The sequence below is a fragment of the Pinus tabuliformis genome, chromosome 6 (genome assembly GCF_031772625.1).
Source record: "Pinus tabuliformis cultivar Carrire ecotype Pingquan chromosome 6, CPIR1, whole genome shotgun sequence".
Lineage (NCBI taxonomy): Eukaryota > Viridiplantae > Streptophyta > Pinopsida > Pinales > Pinaceae > Pinus > Pinus tabuliformis.
In genome coordinates, this window is record NC_142292.1 from 875879072 (window position 1) to 875903104 (window position 24033).

The 24033-nt window shown below is 37.2% G+C and overlaps 1 protein-coding gene across 2 annotated transcripts in view; it reads left to right on the forward strand.

The window, feature by feature from the left end:
• The first annotated feature begins 12392 nt into the window (after positions 1 to 12392).
• The window catches only part of LOC149261671 (agamous-like MADS-box protein MADS2), a 396844-nt gene continuing 385203 nt past the window's right edge, over positions 12393 to 24033 (forward strand). Inside the window, exon 1 of one of the 2 annotated variants that reach the window (XM_089382179.1) lies at positions 12393 to 12967. In XM_089382179.1, coding sequence (XP_089238305.1) covers positions 12786 to 12967 — 182 coding nt within the window. In that variant the 5' untranslated portion in view covers positions 12393 to 12785. The remainder of the gene's footprint in view (positions 12968 to 24033) is intronic. The other variant, XM_089382185.1, reaches the window with a different exon arrangement.

The window sequence follows — 24033 nt, forward strand, 5'->3', positions numbered from 1 at the left end:
TTTTATTTTTGAAACTCCCTCTGTAGCTCCACTTTATTCTTCTTTCTATGGGTTTCTCGATAAGTTTTGTCTAAATCATCCCCACTTTTAGACTTTTCTATTTCTATCTCAACACTTTGCCTTTTTAATGGTTATGTTTTTTCCCCAAACTCTCATGTTTCTATTATCGTGTGACTACAATTTTCAGTCAAATCCCTGATCATTCATTCTTGTTCTTCACTTGCCTTTAGCAGCTACTTATTACTAGTTCTAAGATAAATCAACCCCTACTGTAAAATTCTCACAATCTCCATAATATGAGTTATTGGTGGAGTAGTTCCTCCTCCTAACTCCACATATATCCCTTCCCCTTCTATCACAGGTGGGTTGGTACCATCTTCCATATTGGTGTTGAAACCCTGCTTCAATTAAGTAGCTTATAGTCCATATGAAGTAGTATTAGTATACCAATTCTTAATCTGGATTCACAATTCAACATATAAGTATAATTCTAGTGTGGTGCTTTCCTATAAGCCCAGTTTTGAAACTAGTGCATTGATACCATATGTCACATGCCTAGGTTCCAATAGTATTGATTAAAATTTTATTTCCTTTACTTCAAATTCACTAAGACTTACTTAATATAAAGTGTGTCATCCAATAACAATGATCTTTGTCTTCTGCAATGCATAGAGAAAGCATGAAACTAATGTTTATGTATTTCCCTAAAGTGTACAAAGAAGGCTTATAGTTTAATTTATATGTATTTTGTAACCATTGTTTACTAATTTATAGTACATGAGAATTTTGGTGCGTCTAACAAATTCCTACCTCATTTAACAAGCCTTTTACCCCATGTATCTAGGCTTGGACTAAAAACCTTAACCACAACTCATTTCATTTCTTTTTTTGTGTGTTACTATGCACACATAGGGATTGTTATGATATATAGCTATATAATTTCCATATCTTAATGTTAAAACAATGAAGGTTTATAAAGTGGGTTGATCTGAGCTTATTATAAACTTTGCATTGTTAACTTTATATGATATCATTTCTCCATGCAATGGATTTAATGTGAGATTACAGTTTTTAGTGAAGGACCGGGCCTAGGTAGTTGTGAGACGAATGGATGACATCCATGTCCACTTGGTCTATGTGGCATTCATGTGGAAATGTTAATTGGCTTATGTGGATAGTGAAGATATTTCCTTGTCAACCCAAGGACGGAGAATTGTATCCCCAACCCTAATCCTATAAATTAGGTTAATCTCGGTTCCATTTACTTTTATTTTCGCCCAGTATGTTGTGTCGACTGTAGAGGTCCATCGTTGCAGGAGTTGTTACTTTGCAAGCTTTGGGTTCTTTTCGGGCTTTGTGGCAATGTGGTGATTTGATCTAGATGAAAATGTTGGTAAGGTTAAAAATGTTGTGGCTTTAATATTTCTCTCATATCTCATTTTATCTATTTTTTTCTTTCTTTGTTGGGAGTTGAGTTAAGTATTTCTTCGTGTTATTTCAAGGTGCTTTGATGCCTATGGTGACAAAAAAAAAAAATTATTGTTTCATGTTTGCGCTGCAACCTCTTAACATTACTATCATTTTTTTTTCCACTAGTAGCTTCAGTCCTTTTCTTTATCGTGCATCATCTTGTATCATAATATCATTCTGCTGATAATTCTACTCCTGGGTGTTTTGTCTCTTTTATTACGTTGGATTCACTAGTCTAGCACAACAAGACTTCACTATGTAGAGTTGGGCAGACATTCTTGGACACAGACGTTACTCAAGGTAATTTTCCATGTGAAGGTTTTTTTCTTCATTGTATTATTTCCCAAATGGTTATTAATTGGGCATACTTGAAGCACACTGTGGAGTTAAGTCTTAGAAGTAGATTTGCATTGCTATGTTACACAATTTTTTATTGTGGGTTTATTTCGGGTACTGGTACTTTATCTAGTCTTATTACGAGCAGGTAACCATTTACATGCTATTATTATTCTAATAGAAAATTTGTGGAAATGTGAAGAAGGATAATCTTGGAAAACATTTCCACTATACGTATACTGTTGTTTTTCCCCTTGGAAAAGTCGTAATTTTCATTAATATAGGAAAATTACATGTTGTAGATGTGATTCACATATGTTGTACGTAAGGCTAAGTACCTATCGAGTGAGAGAGTATCAAAATAGCTCAGTGCTCTCCACATAGGGAGGCTCTATCTTCAGTATTGTTCAGAAGAAAGATAAGCAACAAGACTCCTCACAGGGAGTAAGTATGTCTATCATATATATATATACAGTTGATAATTTGAAGCAAAATACTATAAACATGTGCAAAAAAGTAGGCTCCTGTTGAGTCAATTAATCCATATAATCCATATATGGACGGTGGTAATACTAATAATGGGAACCGTCTCTCTGTTCCTGGATCAACCATGTGCCACAAGGCCGGATCGCAACTTCCTTGGATAACTGGTCAGCAGTTTGGTTGCGTTCCCTATAGATATGACAACAAACAAAGAGATAAAAACATGTAATGAGTCTATTTGCCTCCTCCAGAATAGGTCTCAATGTGTAAGTAGAGCAATTTTTTGTTTTGTTAATCCAGTTACAAAAAATTTTTGAGTCCTCGAATATTTGAATATTCCTGCAATGTTTTTCCAAGAAAATTGTATGAGATGTTTTAGAGTGATCAACTCTGCAAAGTTGTTTGTGCCCCTTCCGAGGCCCATTTGAATTCTATAGTGGTGAGAATCAGATAGGTATAGAATTTCTCCTCCCCCACACCCAACGTCTTGTGCTGAGCCATCAAAAAAGCCCAGGGATGTTCTCGGTTTATGTCTTCAGGAACAATATGCCTTGGGGGGGGGGGGGGGGGGTTATCGTCATCATCAGCTAAGGAGTCATAGTCTACCAGAAGACGGGAAGTGATTGAGGGCCAATGAGGTATGATGTCCTGAAAAATGCAGCAATTACGGGCAATCTAGATCGCCCAACAAATGAGGAGAGGAAGATTCCTAGCCTTGGTTGGGGTCGTGGTGGTCCACCATGTGGTCCAAGCTTCCATTGTTGTCAAGCCCTGCCATTTGCATTGGGGGATGCTTGTCGAAAGGATGGAGTTCCAAAGGTCCTGAATGACCGGGCAGGTAAGAAAGAGATGATCTATTGATTCAGAGCTGTTATTACAAATGTAGCACCAAGTAGGTCCATGTTGAGCACTTTTGATCAGATTGTCTCTCGTGGGTGCCTTATTTCTTAGAGTTGTTCACATGAATAATCTAGTTCTCGGTGGCGCCTTTAATTTCCACAGGTTTTCCACCAGTGTTCTATAGCCTGTGGTCTATGAACAGTAGCTAAGCAGAGATATCCCTCCTTAGGAGAGTATACCCCATTTTTAGCATGCGCCCAGATTATTTCATCATCCCCTTCAACAATTCTGATGTGTGATTCTATTAGTGTTGATGTATAATCTTCCCATTGTTGATGCCAGATCTGTGGGATGTGCCAGCTATGAGAATATTTCTAGACCTGATAAAATAAGGTGGTGTGCTCCAGATCTGCAATGTGACTCATATGTGTGATGCTCGAATTAGTAAGGTGTAGCATGAGATCCTAAGGTAGTCACTGTGAGTTACCTCATCCTATCCAAGGGTCTAATTTGTTGCAGACTGATGTGCTAGATTGGATTTTCCATGTGATCCCTTCTCGGATAATAGGCATGGAATTTATCATAGCTTTGTAGATGATTGAGATATTTTTTTTGTTCCAGATTGGTTGTCAGATCCAGTCCATCAGGTTAGGGGGGTTATGTATTTTGAATAAGCCACCCTTGTCCATAGGCTATTTTTGGTGATCAATTTCTAGCCTAGCTTGGTTGCCAGTGTAGATGAGAAGTCATCCAACTTTTTAATTCGCCATCCTCACCATTTCTTTGGGAGAGAAAGCAACTTCCATTTGGTCCAGGAAAATATTCTCCCTGACTGATTGCCTTTCTAGAGGAATCTGCAATAGAGGTTGTATTCTAGAGTGAATGCCTCGGGGGATCCATGCCAGTGACATCCAATATACAGGGGTGGCTTCAACAACAACTTTTATGAGTACTAGTCTCCCTGCTTTGGAGAGGTACTTATGATACACAATGTTGAGCCTTCTTTCAAGCTTGGAGATTAAACATGTCCAGTATGCTATCTTGTATCCAAGAGGTTTCAGTCTGTACCCCAGGTATCTAAGGCCATCCTTCATCTGCAAAAGAGTGAATGGGAATCTATGGAGTGCATACTGAATCTCATGAGGGGTGCATCCTGTGGCTGTAATGGTGGATTTAATGTTGTTGATGATCATACCTGTAGCAATTTGAAATAATTCTATGGTGTTCTGTAAGATGGTCAGATCCGCAATACCACCATTAAGGAAAATCAACACATCATCCACGAATAGTAAATGAGTCAGAATGCATCCGTCGGTGATCCTCATTCCCTTAAATCTTCACCTTCTGTGTTCTTCCCTAGTAATTCTATTGAGCTATTCCATGATAAGAAGAAATAATAATGGGGACAGAGGACAACCCTGCCTGAGTCCTCTTTCTGAGTGAAAGAAAGGAGATGCCGATCCATTGACAGGGACACACTGATATATTAGTTATACGAGACATGATCCATTTTATAAATTCAATGTGGAAGCCAAGATGTGTTAAGAGCATTCTGATGTATAACTAACTTTCATGACCAAAGGCTTTTGAGAGGTCTACCTTGAGGATCATACCTTTCAGCTTCTTCGTCTATATAGAGTGCATCACTTCTTGTGTTGTTCCAATAGCTTCATGAATCTGTCGATATTGGAGGAAGGCAAATTTTTTTGAGGATATGTGGGTGGATAGGATGGGACATAGGCGATTGGCTATGATTTTGTAGATGCAATTTCAAAGGGATATGGGGCGGAAGTCATCAAGGGAGACGGGGTTGTCTAATTTAGGGATAAGTGCAATGAAGGTGGAATTTAAAGCCTCATACATCCTTCCAGTGATCTGGAAATCTTCAATGACCTTAAGAAGATCTTCTCTAAGAATATCGAAGAAAGCAATGTAGAACTCCACCAACCAACCATCTGATCGTGGGCTCTTATCCCGTTTGAACCATTTCAAGGTCACCTCAAGTTCCCCCATTGTGACCTCCATATTGAGATCCATGGCATTCACTAGGTCCACAAATCGAGGAAATAATTGTTCCACTCTAATGACTTCATCAAGTGTGACATTGGGGGGTGCCTTGCAGATTTGCTTGAAGTGAGATGTGGCTAGGGAGGCTAATTTTTGGAAGGTATTAACTATAATCTCCTACTCATTTTTCAGTTGCCAAATGGAGTTGATAGCTTTTTAGCCATTTGCATATTTGTGAAAGAATTTTGTGTTATCATCTCCCTCAAGCAACCATATATCTCTACTTCTTAGCCTCCAAGTTTCTTCCCTATCCTTTAGAATTTTACTTCTCTTTGCTACTAAGCTAGTGAGCTTCTCCTTCTGATCTATAGTAGTGAATCCACCCCCCATGCTCATCTTCCAAGGTAGCAATATCTGCTTCCGTGTCCCTTAGGGTTTGATCATCCAGTTCTCTCTTATTGTGAGGCCATATTTTCGATAATCTCTTCACCTCCTTTAGTTTATGTGAAAAATCTTCTGCTATATTCCCACCAGTAGTAGGAGGGTGAGTCTTCCAATAATCAGTTATCATTCAAATATAGGTTGCATCTTTTAGCCATGTAGAGTTGAACTCGAAAGGAGCTTTGGGTTGGTTTAGTCCACCTCTTATTTTAAGGTATATCAGCATGTGGTCTGATATAGCCCCTGATCCAACCGATTGCCTGTAGTTATAGCTCATACCCAACAGTCACTGCTTGATGAGGAAGTAATCTAGCCTTCTAGCAAGGCTATCCTCCCCATTTACTTTGTTCCTCCAAGTAGGTTGTATTTTTGCAGATGGAATATCAATGAGGTTGTGATTCTCTAGGATGTTCTCAAAGAAAGAATAAAGGGGGTTGATTTGGGCATGATGTCCCCATGACTCCAAGAATCCAATAGGGAAATTTAAGTCTCCTCCAAGGAGTATCTTATCCACTTGCAGAAGATTGGTTTTCAGTAAATGATCCCAGAAATCTCCGTGATTTTGACATGGCCCATATACATTGAGAAGTCTAATGTCAGAGCCAAGTTCAGATGAGAAGATGTCTGCCCCGATATAGCCAATGGCTCCCCATATGTTACATAGTTTTATAGTCCGAGTGTTGAATCCCATTGTAATGCCTCTAGAATGACCACTAAAATCAAGGGCTTGGAATGACCAACCAGGTAGCATGGATTCTAGCAGGTGTGAGATGACTTCTAAAAGACTGAGGCTTTCTTGTAGGAATATTGCATCAACTAGTTCAGTCCTAAGAAGTCTATGGAGAGCTAGTTTTTTCTCAGTGCTAGCTAACCCTATACAATTAAAGGATAGCAGCTTCATGGGGGAGATGGATCCAAGGTGTTTTGTTCTCTAAGAACCTAGTCAATAGTAAGTTGTCGACCCGAAGCAATCTCCTCCCCTCCTTGCTGCTTGGCTTTGGATAGGGAGGAGGGTCTGCCTCTTGGTGGCTTTGGGGGGATGGAGGGAGATACCAATGCTAATGCCAATGGAGTCATGAGGTTGTGATCAAGAAAGGGATCGTAGTAGATAGATGTGAGATAGAGACCCTTGTTCAGATTCTGAGGATCTGGTGGATGGGGTCGCCTTCGAAAAGGATGGGGGGTGCTAGAGTAAATGGGGGGGGTGGCTGCAGAGTGTAGGCCAATGATATGGGGGGTGAAGGCATAATTGTAGAGCTTTGATGATCAGCCAAGGATGTTGCTATGATATAATATGAAGTAGAGAAATGTATAGAGGAGGGGTTAGATATAGACATATCCAAAGATAGCGTAGCCACCCTTGCCCTGGTCAGAGGAGGAGAGGGAGGCCGATATGATGCTTCGTCATGCTTCTTCGGAGTCTCCTTAGCCATTTTTGTCACTGTTGCTTTAGAGGAGGTGTGGTTCTCAGGTTCCTTTGTAGCCTTTGTTAGGATTGTCTTTCCCTTTTCTGCTGCTCTTGCTTTTCCATTCAGGGGACAGTCCTTGAATAAGTGCCCCACCTTATGGCACCTCCTACATCTGAAAGGGACCCCCTCATAATCAAGGATCTGAATCCATGAGAAATGTCTATAGAGTAGAGTGATAAGCTGTTGCATCCCTTCCCTGGTGTCTAGATGAACCAATATCCTTGTGTATGCCATTATTCCTATAGTGAGGTATGATATATCGTGCTCCAGGTATGTGGCCAGGGCATTTCAGATGCACCTGAAGATGTCCTCAAACCAAAAATGGAGTGGCAGGCTTGGTAGTAGAACCCACAATGGTCCAACACCTAATTTCTCCCTCTCAAGGTTTAAAAGAGGGTTCCATCATCTAAAGAGCATGGGGGCCTATTCAATGTGCCAGAAGGAAGATAGAACCCAATTGGTGTGCTCAGCTCTCGTGAAGCGCAGTGAAAACCATCGCCCGATAAAGGTTTATACGAGGGGCAGCTCAGCCAAATGATGCCCCAAGATTTACGTTGTCCATTACTTAAGCCTTGCCACAAAGTAGCTCCTCCCATGAACCCTACCTACCAAGACTCTATCTACGGTATCCATGATTTCACCCCACTGGATATCTTTGCCCAAACGGATTACCACGTCTTGTGTCTTACCTTTCACGCACTTTTGTTTCTTTCCTGGCCTATCGCCCTTATCGGTGATGTCCTCTTGAGGGGCACTGAGATGAGGGTTCAAATGAGGGTCTGTAGGGTTCAGACCAAGCCCAGAAGGGTTAGCTTCCGAATATGGTGGTATGCCTGTGAAGCTATCGGAGAGGGGAGTTGATACCGGTGTCATGAGAGGGGTATCATGTGGGAAGACCGAGGGTTCACTGAGAGGGTGAGATGTAGGGAAGTATGATCCGGTGGACAGAGGGTATGGTGGGTAACCCAAGGAGCTCATGATGTGGTCAGGACCTATACATCGAGAAAAAAACTATAGGGAGGTCGGCAAAGGGGGAGGGATAGCAGAAACTACCCAAGTGGGGGCGTCCTCCGGTAGGGTAACACCCAGGCGGGGGGGTCCTGAAATCAGTGGCAAAGGAGCAATGACATCTCACAAGTCGCTACTGAAGGGGAGCAGACTGTCCGTGTTCGAGGGGGGGGATGTCCAGATGGAGACATCCATGAAAGGGTTTTCTAAGTAATCAACCATATCCATCTCCATAACTATCTTCCGAACACTACGCACCAACTGCCATGGGGAGTTGATAAACCATCGCTCTTATTGTAACCGACTGCAGATAGAAAAATAGGGAGAGGCACGGCGGAATCACGGGGTGGATAAAACGCGAGGGAAACAACTGAGGAATGGGAACAAGTACAAATAATGTTAGAAGGATACAACATGAAGGTGGTAACAGAGTTGGTTGAAACAGAGGGGCATGTTCTTCAGATGTGCGGGCTCTGCAGTCAAACCCTCGGGTATACTGTTGTTGTTTGGTAAGTGCTTCCTTTTTTTTCTTTTATTGTTTATGATAGTTATTACCCTAGGGATACATATACTCATTTCTTATTCCTAATATTGATTCGTTCTTGTTCATGATATTGATTACAATTGTGCATAATTCTTGGGTTAACTTGGAGGGTTTCAAGGATAGAGGTGTGCCTCGCACCCTTGAATCCTACTTGATCTTAGTGTCTTTACTATATATCCTCTCAAATTCCTACTATTTTAATCAACGAATACATGATTCAATGTTCCGTGCTCTTCTTGGGCGCTTAAATTAGCGAGTGACTATTAGCGGTCCCTCCATCCGAAGGTAATGAAATTAGGAAAATGTTTCCACACTTGTGGCATCGAGGTTATTGGTGTTGCCTAGTGCCTTCTATGTTTTTAAAATTTATAACATCTTATGTTGAGTTTGCATAATTTACCTATCATGGTGGTTGTACTTCTTACTGGCATTGTATATTCAATATATTTTGTGATGAATCCTGTGAAGGTTTTTCATTAGTATTTTAACTACGTCTGAATTGAATTCATCCTTGTACATGATACATATTACTAATATTGTTAAGATTGTCAATTTGGAGTATATTGAGGATTTTATAGCATAACTCATGTTTTTGATGTTATGGTTCCATATGATTTGTGGATTTTCTTTTTTGTGTTTTTACCGCTCTTCCATTTTAACTACGTAATTGAAATAATGGTTTCGTCTATGAATGAATTTCCACTTCCAGTGGTATGTACTTTTGTTTGGTAAACACATACAATGTGCATGCTTTCTTTCTATTTGTTAATTCCATTCTCAATATTTTTTTTTCTAAAAAGATATAAATGTATTCTATATTTTGGTTACTTGCATTATTCCTTTGCTTTAGTTCTCATGTCTCTAACTTGTATGGGTACGATTTTTCACTCATATTTTATTTTAACTTATGGCATCCCATATTGTTTGATATCCCGCATCCTCAATCATCTATAGCCTCCTTAGCTAATGTTGGTGTGCATGGTTTAGTCAATCTCTATAATTGTTTAAACTACATAGACTCGACTAATTACATAGACTCAATTCCATGCATACAGAATAACTAGTACTGATAGCTAAATTGACCCAAATGTTCCATCAGAACTTGTTAATTCCTTTCAAGTATGTTATTTAGATAAATTGTCCCAAACGTTCCATTAGCACTTGTTAATTCCTTTCAAGAATGTTATTTTTGAAACCTTGTCAATTTTAGTTTTCCCTTTTTCTAAAACTATTAATGTACATGCATAATAGAATATGGTGAATGAGGGCTACAACCATACTCATTATCAGATAGTAACTTTTTTCCCTATATTATGTATCCTCTAATATACCTCGACGATTTCCATATTTATGATTTTTATAGTAGGTTCCCCCCCTTCCATGGGAAGGTATGGAACGAGTTCCATTTTAAGAGGGACATAAACTAGATACACTTATTATCAACCCGTTTTAAATAAATATAATGTCTAATCTTCCCATGCATCCTTCTTAAAAAAAAAAATCCTTCGATACTATTCAACATATCTTTAACTATTTCCTTTTAAAATTGATCATCTATACACTTATACAATCAACCTCATCATTACATATCACCAGACAACACTTGTATGATTATTTCACTTTCCTATGTGAAATTATTTAGCCTTTTTTATCAATAACATTATAAAGCATAAATTTATGCAAGCCAACCTTTCAATATTAACACAATAAAAATTTAGCAAAACCATAGTCCTAACCAAAAACATTGCTCGAAAATTACTAAGGAACTTATCACAGAAACCTTCCTCCATTTCCCCCAACTAAGATATGCTTGCCATTGGAATCAACAACCTTCTTGATTATACAGTCCTGCCTTTTTGGGGGTCTACCAGCACAACTATGTAGGCCTTTTTTGTTTTATATTTTTTCTTCAAAAAAGATACTTTCATTTTTCTTTAATGCTTGCCTTTTACTCCAACAACCCTTTATTTCACCCCCAAAATTAGTGTCTTTCTCCAACTACGTGGTTTATTAAGATCTTTCTCTTCCATCATAATAAATCTACTATTATCTAATTATTTTCTCATGGGAATTTATCCACAACTATATTCCACTAGCAATAAAATCTTTTGAGTGTGGTGCTCTTCCCTTAGTAATTTGCAATATTTTATTTATTAATAATAATCTATTAATTAAATCACACTACTTTCTATTTGATCAAAGTGGTTCACAAATCTAATAGGACTTTCTTACCCATCAACCTAAAAATAGTTCAGGTCTAAAAATAATAAATCATTAACATAAAGAAGTGAGGGCTATTACATTTCCCTCATTAGTGAGTCTTATTTCCTTCCGCAAAAAATACATCAATAATGACCTCATCAAATTCCCTCAAAACTTTGGGTCTAAAATGCACTAGAAAAATTCAAAATGCCAAAACATCAAACAAATCCTTCCACTAAAGGACTGAAGTTCACTATACTCAATGTTTAATACTTTACTATTGATAGATATTCAACTAGTAAAATATTTATAAAAAAACATACTAATATTTAAATTTTCATAATTTACTTTCATTAACTTAATCCATCCTATCATAGCAAGAAGTCTATCTTTGATACAAACTATTATAATAAGAAACAATATATTATTCATAATAACCTAGAACGCGTTCTAAGTATAACACACTAGGTCCATCTTTGATACAAACTATTATAATAGGAAACAATATATTAGTCATAATAGCTAGAAGATGTTCTAAGTATAACACACTCTAGGTATAGAAACATGCAATGGAATATTTTCTAACTTATTCTTATAATGACTTTATCTCATTACAACTCAAAGATAACTAAGCAATAATAACTTTTACAACTCTGTTAATCTTTATCTCTGTTAATATATTTGATAATCACATTACATATTTACTTTAATAATTATGAAATTTAAATGACATCAACACCTATCAAAATGTAATGTGAATTTTTTTTCATATTACTAAATCTAAAATGTTAAATTGAATCACAATTAAATATTTTCTTTTCTTAAACAAATATATAAACAAAAATAAAATATATTCAAATGATTAAAAATATATATATGGTATTACAAATTTTAACATTTAAATTAAACATCAGCATACCCTTCCCATAATATTAAAAATTTAAATACATATTTCTCTATCTATTATCGTCATACATATGAAGTAAATATGATTTCCCGATTAAAGTAATCCCTGTTAAGCCTGACAATTGTGATGTCTACAAATATGTGGAATAAATAATAATGTCAATTGTGATGTCTAAGATTGTCATTAGGTTAATATAAAACCCACTCAAAAGTATTTCGAGTCTTCTCTTATTTGGATTTTCACTTGAATTATAATATCTTACACCTTGGAATAAAAAGTGGTTTCCACTTTAAAGTTGATTCAACCTAAAGAGGAAGATTATTATTCTTATTGTAATATAGAACTCACTGAAATATATATTTGAATTTTTTCATTTTTAATCCCTTTTGAGCCTAAGGGATGTTTAATCGTTATGGCACATCTTCCCCACTTTCACTGTACTATCGTACACCTCGGCACCTTTTTTATCTCAAAGAATACCTTAAACAATGGCTCTTGCAAAGCATATGTAAGGGTTTTATCTTGCTCGTACCATGGCTTATCTGGCTGCTTTGTCGCTGAACCATTGTAAAGTGTGTGCACGGGAATCACCATCACAGAAAAATAATAACGACGGTCTAAAGAATAATAATATCAATATTGGGAGCTCAGCCAGCACAAACGGCTGTGCAACTTCTAATCATGTTTCGGTTGTGGGGTGCCAGAAAAAGATATGTGAAGTTCTACTTCACATGGCGATCATCTATTTGATGTAGGGTTTTGTAGCGCTCGCCACAACCACTGCCACGCGCACATATTTCAAGGAGAAAATTAAACAATTCCAAACATGGCCACTAGTTAGGAGCTCTCTGGAAAAATCTCACAGACCCACAGCTCCATAAAAACTACATACATTTCTTCGTCATCTGTTACAGAAGTACGCACTTAGTAGGGGATTGAAGTAGAAAGTGTCATATACGCCATTACCGCGGCGTGGGTCAATTCCCACACCTGATCGTGTCTTCTTTGGGAGGGAAAGGGCGAGCGAGGTTCAGAAAGAGAGAGAGAAAGTGCTTCTAGTGTTGAGACCTCATTTAAGATGGGGCGAGGTCGGGTCCAGCTGAGGATGATCGAAAACAAAATCAATCGTCAGGTAACGTTTTCAAAGAGGCGGAGCGGACTGATGAAGAAGGCATCGGAGCTATCTATCCTCTGTGATGCGGAAGTGGCCATGATCGTCTTCTCAAACAGAGGCAAACTCTATGAGTTCTCCAGTTCCAGGTGCGTCCTTACTTGCCTTTGCCCTCCTTTCCCCATCTCCTACATATTAACACACATTCTCTCTCTATGGACATCATGACGTAGACAACACATAAAATTACCTAGATGGCTTTAATCATAAATAAAATTAAGATGCCAGTTTATGTAGGTTAGTCAGAATATGCAGACGACCATTATCATCTAGTAAATATTTCTAATTGGATCTGTCCTTACCAACCAGAGCAAATTCAGCATAGTGTACGTCCTTAGTGATTCCTCATGGATTACACCCAGGTTTGTATATAAGTTATCATTTTATTTTTTAATAAATTTAGGGATTTTCATCTCGGATTACAGTACAGCTTTTTTTTCTTAATTGTTTCATAATTTAGGGTTAAGATGGGCTTGTGCTGGTTTTACTTCCAAAGATAAACCTTATATTCGCGTGATTTTCGAAATATATGTCAATGACGTTTAATCTTCATGCATTCACATCATGACGTAGACAACACATAAAATTACCTAGGTGGCTTTAATCATAAAGAAAATTAGGATGCCAGTTTATGTAGGTTAGTCAGAATATGCAGACGACCATTATCATCTACTAAATATTTCTAATTGGATCTGTCCTTACCAACCAGAGCAAATTCAGGTTTGTATATAAGTTGTCATTTTATGATTTAATAAATAAATTTAGGGATTTTCATCTCCGATTACAATACAGCCTTTTTTTCTTAATTGTTTCATAATTTAGGGTTAAGATGGGCTTGTGCTGGTTTTACTTCCAAAGATAAACCTTATATTCGCGTGATTTTCAAAATATATGTCAATGACGTTTAATCCTTATGCATTCACTTCTGATTTATCTTTACATCCGCAAACAAACCCTAATTGCATTCTAGATCAAATCCTAATTGACACGGTGTTTGCATAAAATTATTTTCCCCATGGATTTTAGAAGGATGAATGTAGATGACAAAACAGAACATCATTCAATTATGATATGATATATAGATAATATGTACAATAATCGTTCAATTATCATTTAGTTTTCAAGATCACGCATCTACAATATGAAAAGGATGCACGTAAACAAAGACGAAGGGAAAAGAAAGCTGAGGCAATGGCTAGAAAATGAATTATTTTTGGATAAAAGGTGGCGGTCACGATTAGATGGCTTAATCCTCAGGCGTATTTAAATATTTCCACACATGATATGTAGATTAATCAAAGTTTGAACAAAAATATTAGAGGGTTGAAACAGCGTACAATGTAGTTATAAAACAATTTAATATAAATATATTCTTAATTAAATTTATTTATTAATTATTAATTATAATCCATCATATATGTGAATCCACAACATTTCATAATGAGAGTTGGTGAGTGCTTATTGATTAAAATCTAATAATTAATAAAATTTATTATTGACGTTTAACCCGGAATACTCATTTGTTGGCAAAGGCAAACTTTGGGTGCTACCATGATAGGTTTGAGATTTTGTACGGTCATTAATCAACCTCACGCCTCACACGCCCACATCAGCAGATAAAGGTGTGTTGCAGTAGAATTAGGTATAAGGAAAAAATATGATAATCGTTTTAGCGTTTGAATAATTTTCCTTTTCCCAAATCAAGTGTAAGCATTATATATAGTTTATATATTATAAAGAACATTAGTTTTTTAATTAAAATATAATTTAAATACATGTTTACCAAAATGGTTAGAAACCCTCCTATAATCCCAACTTGCAAGTAAGGATAACTGTGAACCTTTAAATTCAAATTATATATAATGGTAACGTTCGTTAAGTAAGTTTGTTTATATATACATATATATATAATTCATTTTATTTGAGTTTGGGAGAAAATTAAGATGAAATTGTTTGGATTATTTGCCAAGATGAGTAAGTTATTGTTTAATAATTTTGTAATGTGAAGTTGATGAGATCCGGTAGTTTTTTTAATGAAAGTAGTTATAGATCCTAAATATGAAGTGGGATCTTGCGTGCAAAGAAAGCCTTATCTCAATGGATCGAGTCCATTTTCAATGGATCGAGACCAAATGGAAGCCAAAGGGAAAGATCAAGTTGGAGCTCCATGCGATGTGAGAGGATTTTACTATAATATTTTTCAATCTAGAAAATTGAGAGAGATAGTTTAAGAACAAAGTACACCTTTTTAATTTTGTTTGTATGTATCTTTGTTTTTGGATGGAAAGATTTAACATACATAAATAAGACTTCAAGGCATATTTGGTGTGGATCTAAATGTATTCCTTACCAATAGAGTTTTGTGAGGATGAGACACTAGCTAGAATTGGAAACGCCCTTGGGAATTACGTTAAAACTATGAGAGGCCGTGAACCAGTGTTGATATATTTCATATGCCCACATCTGTGTGTACATGAAAATAACCAAGACCTTTCTCGGAATCTATTGATATATGCTTCTAGGACAAGCACTGAAAGAAAATGATTAATTACAATCACATACCCTTCAGATGTATAAGGTGTCATTAATATGGAGATTATATCAAGATTGCCCAATGATGAAGAAAACTAAAACCTCGGAGATGATGCTAAGACGTGTGAGAGATGGGTCTATGGCTGTAGATCTAGGTTGATGCAATCAAATGCAGTTTTCCCAACATTAAGGAAAAACATAAAGGAAGAAAGGAGTGGTGAACATGTTCGATCTGCTCAGTGTCATTGAGTAATGTGGATAACCCTAACCCAGACCAATCACTCAATGTGGAAATGTGAGAGACGATAGGACACAAAACATGGAGAAGACCCTTCTTCATCTCCAATGGAAACCCTAACACCTTCTAATCTACAAACCCTTAACTCCTTTACCCCATTTATTTATCCTCTAATTGAACTCAATGCAGTCCTGAAGGATGTTGATGCAAGCCTAGAACATGCCAATGATATAGAGCTACATATGGAGGTGTTAAATCTATAGCAAAATCCTAGCAAGGTAAGGACACATTCACCCTCCATAGCAACAAGTGTCCATGTTAGCTCAAGCATATCTTAAGTACAAACATATAGCCGCCAAAATAGGATCAAGTTATGGGTCATTAAGGGTTCAAGAAAAATCATTGAAGGAATTAGGAAAACCAAATAAATAGGGAAAAACGATAGGGTATATGAACAAATTCCAAATGTTGGATGCAATAGGTGAGCACCTAGTAAATTACAAGTGGGTTAGGGTCATCATGAAGGTATTATTGGGCTCTAATAGACTTTCAACATGGACACTATCTTTTGGAATATGAGGGGTCTGAATAACCACAAAAAACAAGGATCTTAAAAGAGAAATGGGTATAAGAAAAACCCATTATTATGGTGATTAATGGATCTAAGATCTGAGAGGGAGCCTTGGCCAACCTACCAAACAATTGGAAAAGACAATGTCCTTCATTTGTAATAGATTCTCAGGGACACTTAGGAGCGGTATCAATGCTCTGGGATGAGGAAGAGGTAAGGGCGATAAATATGTTCACTACATTCCAAGTCCTAATAGTGTAGATTCAACTTATGGGTTCAGGACAGAGGTGCCATGTTCAAAATTTATATGGACCAAATATACCGCATGATAAAGCCCTATCTTTTCAATCAGCCACCCATACTATTGAGCTCATCTCCCCAAATTTATGGATACTTGGAGGAGCATTTTTTTGGAAAATCAAAGATATTATATTAGGGTTTGATTCTCCCTTCTTGATAATTACTTGTGAGTGTGTAGGCTTATTTTACTTCTTTATTATCTTATCTTTCACCAAGAAATTATACATATCAAGATCACAAAAACAAGAGACACAAGATATAGGCACATGGTAGGGAAACCCCCCTCGAGGAGAAAACCCAATAAAGATAATTCTTCCTTTCAATAGTATACTTTGAGACTCTTCACCCTAGACCAAGACCAGACCTTCCCTCCACACCATGTCAGACTCCAAGATCTTCGACCCCTTCCAGCAACTTCGACTAGGTAGCAATTTCCAACAACATTCAGCTTCGAGTAGCAGCAAAAACATAGGAGACTTCGATCTCCCAAATCAGAGCACAAAACAGAGAGAGAGAAACCAAAAGCTTGATTTTATTCTTTTCTAGAGACTTGCCCAAACTAACACTCATTTTCGCCTTTTGGTAGTAGACTTCACACATCTGAGCTCTTCTAGAGATATTAAATTTCTTGAGAGAGTTAGTTGTCCAAATGACTTCGACATCGTTCAATATACAGGCTTCTTGTGGGTTGAATGGGGGTCTTTAGGCTCACTTGAGCTTCCTTAGGTCAACTTGATGTGGAAGACACATAATTCATATTTTACTTGATACAAAACCTTTTACATGATCTGAAAGCTCGAGAAGGGTCTCTTCGAATGTACAATGACTCTGTAAACTCAATATTAATCCTAGGAGTCAACAATGGGGACTTTGACTAATATAATTATGAACAAAACATGAAACCCATGCTTTAATCAGTCACTGTTACAGTAATAAAAATTCTCTTCTTTATTCTTTTGACAAGTACATTTACATAATGACTCAACTAGATTATTGAATACCTAACATATTTACTTTTTCCAACACTCCCTCTTAACTAGGGAGGTATTAATAATGTAAAAATACAATGGAAGATCTCAAACTATATGAAAACATAAATAACCTTTAGGCATGACAATGCCATGAACTAAATTCCTAACCAGGACAATCTATCCAACTAGTCACAAGACAATTTAGGCATTGCAATGCCATGGACTAGATTCCTAACCAGGGAAATCTATCCAACCAGCCACTCAACAATTTAGGCACTGCAATGCCATGGAATAGGTTCCAGACCAAGGCAATCTATCCAGGTGGGATAAGGTGGAGTCAAGCTTTCAGCCCCCTAGGTACCATCAGGCTTACTTGCTAACCACCAACCCAAACATATAGGTGCATATCCAAAAGTGAGATGAATAAAGAACACCACCTTTTCAATTCCGTGATGCTTGACATCAACACATAGCGTCGGCCTAATGTACCCCTAGGAAATGCTTCACTCACAAAGCCTCAAAAAATCTCTTCAATTTCTTTATCATCAATAAAATCACCAATACCTGTCAAACTTAGAAGATTCCTTAGATATTCAAACTTCTTATTAGGAAGAGCCTTTGTCAGTATGTTTTCTACATGTTCATCTATTTGAACATATTTTAACTTCATGATCCCATCCTACACCAAGTTCTTAATAAAGTGGAACTTATTATTGATATGTTTTGTCCTTGAATGAAACACGGGATCTACATGTGTCTTGATAGAAATTTTATTATCACAACTAATCACAGTAGGACCGAAAGGCTTTTCGAGCAATTCTGTCATAAGCTTCCTTAACCAAGCAACCTCTTTTTCTAGTTCACATGCAACAACATATTCTGCTTTGGCACTACTCAATGGAATAGCATATTTCTTCCTACTCATCCATGAGATCATAGCATCTCCCAGAATAAAGCATCCTCCGATAGTGCTCCCTCCATCGGTCAAACTTCCACCCCAATCAGAGTCTGTGAAGCCAATTAGCTTGACTTCCTTACTATCATACTTTTCACAGTGATGTATAGTGCTATGAAGATGCCTCAATAGATGTTTTGTAGCTATCCAATGATAATGACGAGGCTCCAACTGAAACTAACTAAGAATGTTCATTGCAAAAAATATAGTAGGCCTATTATTTACCAGATATATCAGGGAACCCACCAATTTACCATATGAGCTAGGAACCACGAAACTTGAGTTGGAGCTTCTCAACCTCTTGAGGTTTCTGATCATAGGAGTAACCATCGAATTGGAGTTCATCACCGAAAAGTTTTCTAATAGCTTGATGATGTACATTCCTTTCCCCAAATTTATCTCCCCATGCCTCTGCCATACTTCTAGACCTAGGTAGTAATGCATGAGTCCTGGATCATTGATCTAAAATTCAACTGCCAACATTTTCTTACATTCTTGCATTATTCATTTTACATCGATGATGAATCGATCATCCACATATAGTAGAATAATGAGTGGCTCAGTATTCACAACCTTAATATATAGATTCAGACCAACCATACACTTCACAAACCAAATTCTAAGAAGATATGCATCCATTCCTGCATACCATGCCCTTGGTGCTTGCTTGAATCCATATAGAGGCTTCTTGAGTCTACAAACATGAAAGTCCTTGCTATTCACTTCAAATAATTTGAGGTTGGTCGATGTACACTTCCTCATCAATGGTCCTATTCAGAAATGTGGTCTTAACATCCATTTGATGGATATTCCACCCAATTGTAGTAGCCAATGAAACCAATGATCTAATTATAGTTTACCTTGCAGTAGGTGAAAATATTTCTTCATAGTCAATGCCTTCCTTTTGAGAGAATCCCTTGCAATGAACCTCACTTTGTACTTGTCTATACTTCCATCAATAGCATGTTTGATCTTAGATCCACTTCGATGTGACAACCGATTTGTCACTAGGTCTAGGAACAATTTCCCAAACCCCATTCTTCATGATGGATTGATATTATTATTGCATAGCTTTCTTCCAAATGTTTTCATGCTCATCTTCCTTGAATGTAGATGATTCGACTTCAATCAACTTTTTCATTTATGAAACATAACCCGAATACATTTTCGGTTTTTTACCTTCCGTGGAGGACCGTTTCGCAGCTCCATGTCCTTCAACGTCTTCTAATGTAGCTCTCAACCAATTCGGACTCTTCCTTGTGGTTGGGACAACCATCGATTGAATAGGCTCACTTGGTCCTTCTTCCTCATCATTTGTTGTAGATTTCTCATGAACTTCATCTTCTTCAAATACGGGAACCTCTTCGTCATCAAACTCAATAGGAATATCCTTTGATTTCTTCTAAGCTTGATTCTCATCGAATATGACATCCCTGCTTACTTCAATGTATCTTCCCTCGTTTATGTCTATTATGTATTCTTTTGAGGAAGGATTATAACCAACGAATATTCCCTGGATTCTTGTCGAGTCCAACTTCTTTAGCTTGTCTTTCATAACATGGACATATGTTGGACTTCCAAATATGAAAAAATGATCTACACTCGGCTTCTTTCCTATGAATACTTCCTCGGGTATAATATTGTCAAGAATTTTATGAGGAGTTTTAGTTTTAATGTACACGACAGTCACCACTCCTTCACCTGATAAGAGCTTTAGTAGATATTGATCAAGGAGCATAGTTTGAATTCTTTTTTCGATTAACCTATTCTTCCTTTCGACCAATGAATTTTTTTCGGGATAGTAGGGAACAATGAGCTCCATATTAATACGTGCATCCTTATAATATCAAATTACCTCTTTAGAGGTTTATTCCCCAACATTTTCAGAACTTAGAGTCTTTATTTTGTTTTCAGTTAGGGCTTCCACCTCAACACTAAACTCCTTGAACTTATAAAATACTTCATCTTTAGTTTTGAGTAGATAGAGCCATGTCTTCCTTGAATGGTAATCAATGAGTGTTACATAGTAGATATGACCTCCAAGTGTATTTTTAGACATCGGCTCAGATACATCAGAATGGATGAGATCTAATATTTCTTTAGATATAGATTCACTATGATGAAATGGATTTCTAGTATGCTTTATGAAAGAACGTCCCTTGCACACACCTTCACGGTCTAACTTCATATCAGGAATAGCATGAATCAATTGACTAAGAGTAGGGATGACCCTTTAATGAACACGGCCATACCCTCGATGCCATAGTTTAATGGGACTTATTTCCATATGAACCAAAGCTTGAGGAGATGGAGTGATAACCCAATCAAGACTTCCTTCACGAACTTCAGTAACCCTATCTTTGTCGATACTAGAGTTCTTTCCCCCAACCAATACTTTTCCATCAACAAAAGAAATTATTTCCCATTTATCTTCTAAACAAGAAATAGAAATTAAATACTTTTTCAAACCTAGAACATAGAGAATGTTGTTGAGATGTAGCTTCGATCCATTGTCCATCTTTAATTATGTATATAACAGGCCTCTTACAACATAACTTTTGTTCTCACCCAATTCCACTACATGAGATAATGACTCCTATGAGAGTGTTTGTAGTTTCCTGCTTTCACCTATCATGTGTCTTGATACTCCACTATCAATGATCCATTCATTGTCATCAGTAAGAGAGCCTGTAAGGGTAGCCAAGAATCCATGACTCTTGACTTTGTTGAATAGGTAGTAGATTATCTTCTTCATCCATGCTTCGACAAAGTTGAAATCCAATATTATGTAGTTCGCCATGGAGGGAGAATCCATGCCAACAAAGTGACCTTCAAATTCTCTTGACCTTAGCACTCATACCATGTTGTAAAGTCAAAGATATTATATTAGGGTTTGATTGTCCTTTCTTGATAATTACTTATGAATGTGTTGGCTTCTTTTACTTCATTATTATGTTATCTTTCATCAAGGAATTATACATATGAAGATCATAAAAACGAGAAACCCAAGATATAAGCACATGCTAGGGTAAAAGAACCATCGAGGGGAAAACCCGGTCAAGATAATTATTCATTTCAATTGTATTCTTTAAGACTCTTCAGCCTAGACCAAGACCAAACTTTCCGTCCAGACCATGTCAACCTCCAAGATCTTCGACCCCTTCCAAAAACTTTTACTAGGCAGTAGTTTCTAGCAACATGCAACTTCCGGCAGTAGCAAAACCATAAGGGACCTCGATCTCCCAAGCCAGACCACAAATCATAGAAAGAGACATCAAAAGATTGCTTTTATTCTTCTCTAGAGACTCCTCCAAACTCGCACTCATTTTCTCAGACAATAGACTTCACACTTCCTAGCTCTTCTAGAGATATCGAATTTCTTGAGAGATTTAGTGTTGCAAATGACTTTGACCTCCTTCAATATATAGGCTTCTTATGGGTCGAATGGAAGTCTTTAGGCTGACCTGATGTGGAGGACACATAATTCATATTTGACTTGATACAAACATTTTTACATGATCTAAAATCCCAAGAAGGGTCTCTTTGAATATATAATGACTCTATAAAATCAATATTAATCCTAGGAGTCCACAATGGGGACTTTGACTAATATAATGATGACCGAAGCATGAAACCCATGCTTTAATAAGTCATTGTTACAATAATAAAAAATCTTTCATTTTTTCTTTTCACAAGTACATTTGCATAATGACTCAAAGTACATTATTGAAGACCAAACATAGTTACTCTTTCCAATGCATTTAACCTAATTAAGTAATTTGATGAGAAAAAGGGGGCCATTCGATTATTGGATGTGTAGGCCACTTCATTCTAGAAAATCATGGAAGGCCTAGGACTCATAGAGGTCGAGACCACTAATGGGGTGTATAGGTAGAATAATAGGTAGGGAGGCCAAAAATTTCCTCAAAGCTTGACTACTTCGTGATAACAAAAAACATTTTAGCTTGGGACTTATTCATAGAAGCATATGTACTTTGAGCCATGGTTCAAATCATTAAGAGATCAGTCCTAATCTAGACCTAAAGGCTCACCCCTCGAATCACCCTATCAAGTTTAAAAAAAAAATTCTTAGGCATCAGGAGTTTCTCCCAAATATTTAGAAATGGTGGGAGAAAATAGGATATATCGAAAGATCAACAATTTTCTCTCTATATAAAGAGCCAAAATTCATTGAATGGAAATAAAAAGGATGAAATAAAGGGTGGTTTGGGGATATTATATAACAAAAAAATGAGGTAGATCTTAAAATATCAGAGATACGATAGGAGGCCATAGAAAAAGGTAGATTATAGGACCTAATAAAGGAAGAGGGGGAGACCCTTCAGGATATAGAAGAGCGCATGAAGCAGAAAGTAATATTGTGGAGGAATAAATCCTTGATTCAATGCTTAAAAGAGGGAGATACTAATACAACCTTTTTCTATAAATCAATATTACAACACACACAATATAAATGCATTTCTCATATGAAAGGATCTCCCATGAGTTGACCCAATATTTCTAACACATCCTCTCAAAACCTACAGTGGAGAAACATGACGCCATCAACTAGGTAACCATCCCCATTCCCTTAATCATAACTAATCAGCATAATGATGCACTCCTTTGATAAATCACCTAGGATAATGATCCAGGTGGATATTGGTGGCCACGCTCCAATTCCACTTGGACCCCCACCATTGTTTCTTTTGTTTCCTTAATTGTAGCACAATTTACTACTTTTAGCAGTTTTTCGGGTCCTGAACTTCCGGAGCCATTTTTAGGCCCTAAACGATGTTTTTGGGGAAAATTGGGAGCAACATGGATCCATGGATCGATGTTGCTCATCCAAAAGTTGTATTCCTCGAATAGACCTTTTTAAGGAGGTATTACGCATGTCAAACGAAGATTGTGTGCCAAAGTTATGACCCCTGGAAGCTGATGTACCAATTTACTCAAACGAGGCCCATAGTTTGGCGCTTCATCTCCTAGGGTTAAGTTTTTGGATGTTTAGGGTTTTCCATTGTTTCTCAACAATAAATAGGCCTTCGAGCCTCATTTTAAGATAGTTCAGAGGCATGTAGCCACCACATCTCTCCTCAGAGATAAGGTACAATCAACCGAGCTAGTTTATTTCCATTTCTGTTTGTAAGCATTTTTCAGTAGTTTACATTAATGAAATGAAGTATTATTTCTACTGCATCTCTGTATTTATGGTTATCTCTTTAATTTGTTGCATTCCTATTTAAATCTAGATCAGTGGTATCAGAGAGGTGTGCTCTTTCTCTGTTTTTCTTTGCATGTCCCCAACGAGGTCGGGATGTAAGGAGTTAGGGCTTGAACTGGTCGAACCTTTGCAAGACTAGCCTCGCAAATCCCGACAGCCGCCCATGGCGAATGAAAAGAAAGATGAGGGGTTAGGAGATCCTATCAAAATTTTGCTTGAAGAGGCCCTCGAGCAACAAAGGAACATGATGATGGACAACTTTGCCTAGATCCTTCACTAGCTGCCCAAGGGTGACACATATACTTCCAGTAGCTACTCTGGAATGCCACACCCTTTAAGGTACAAGTTAACTGTCACACTC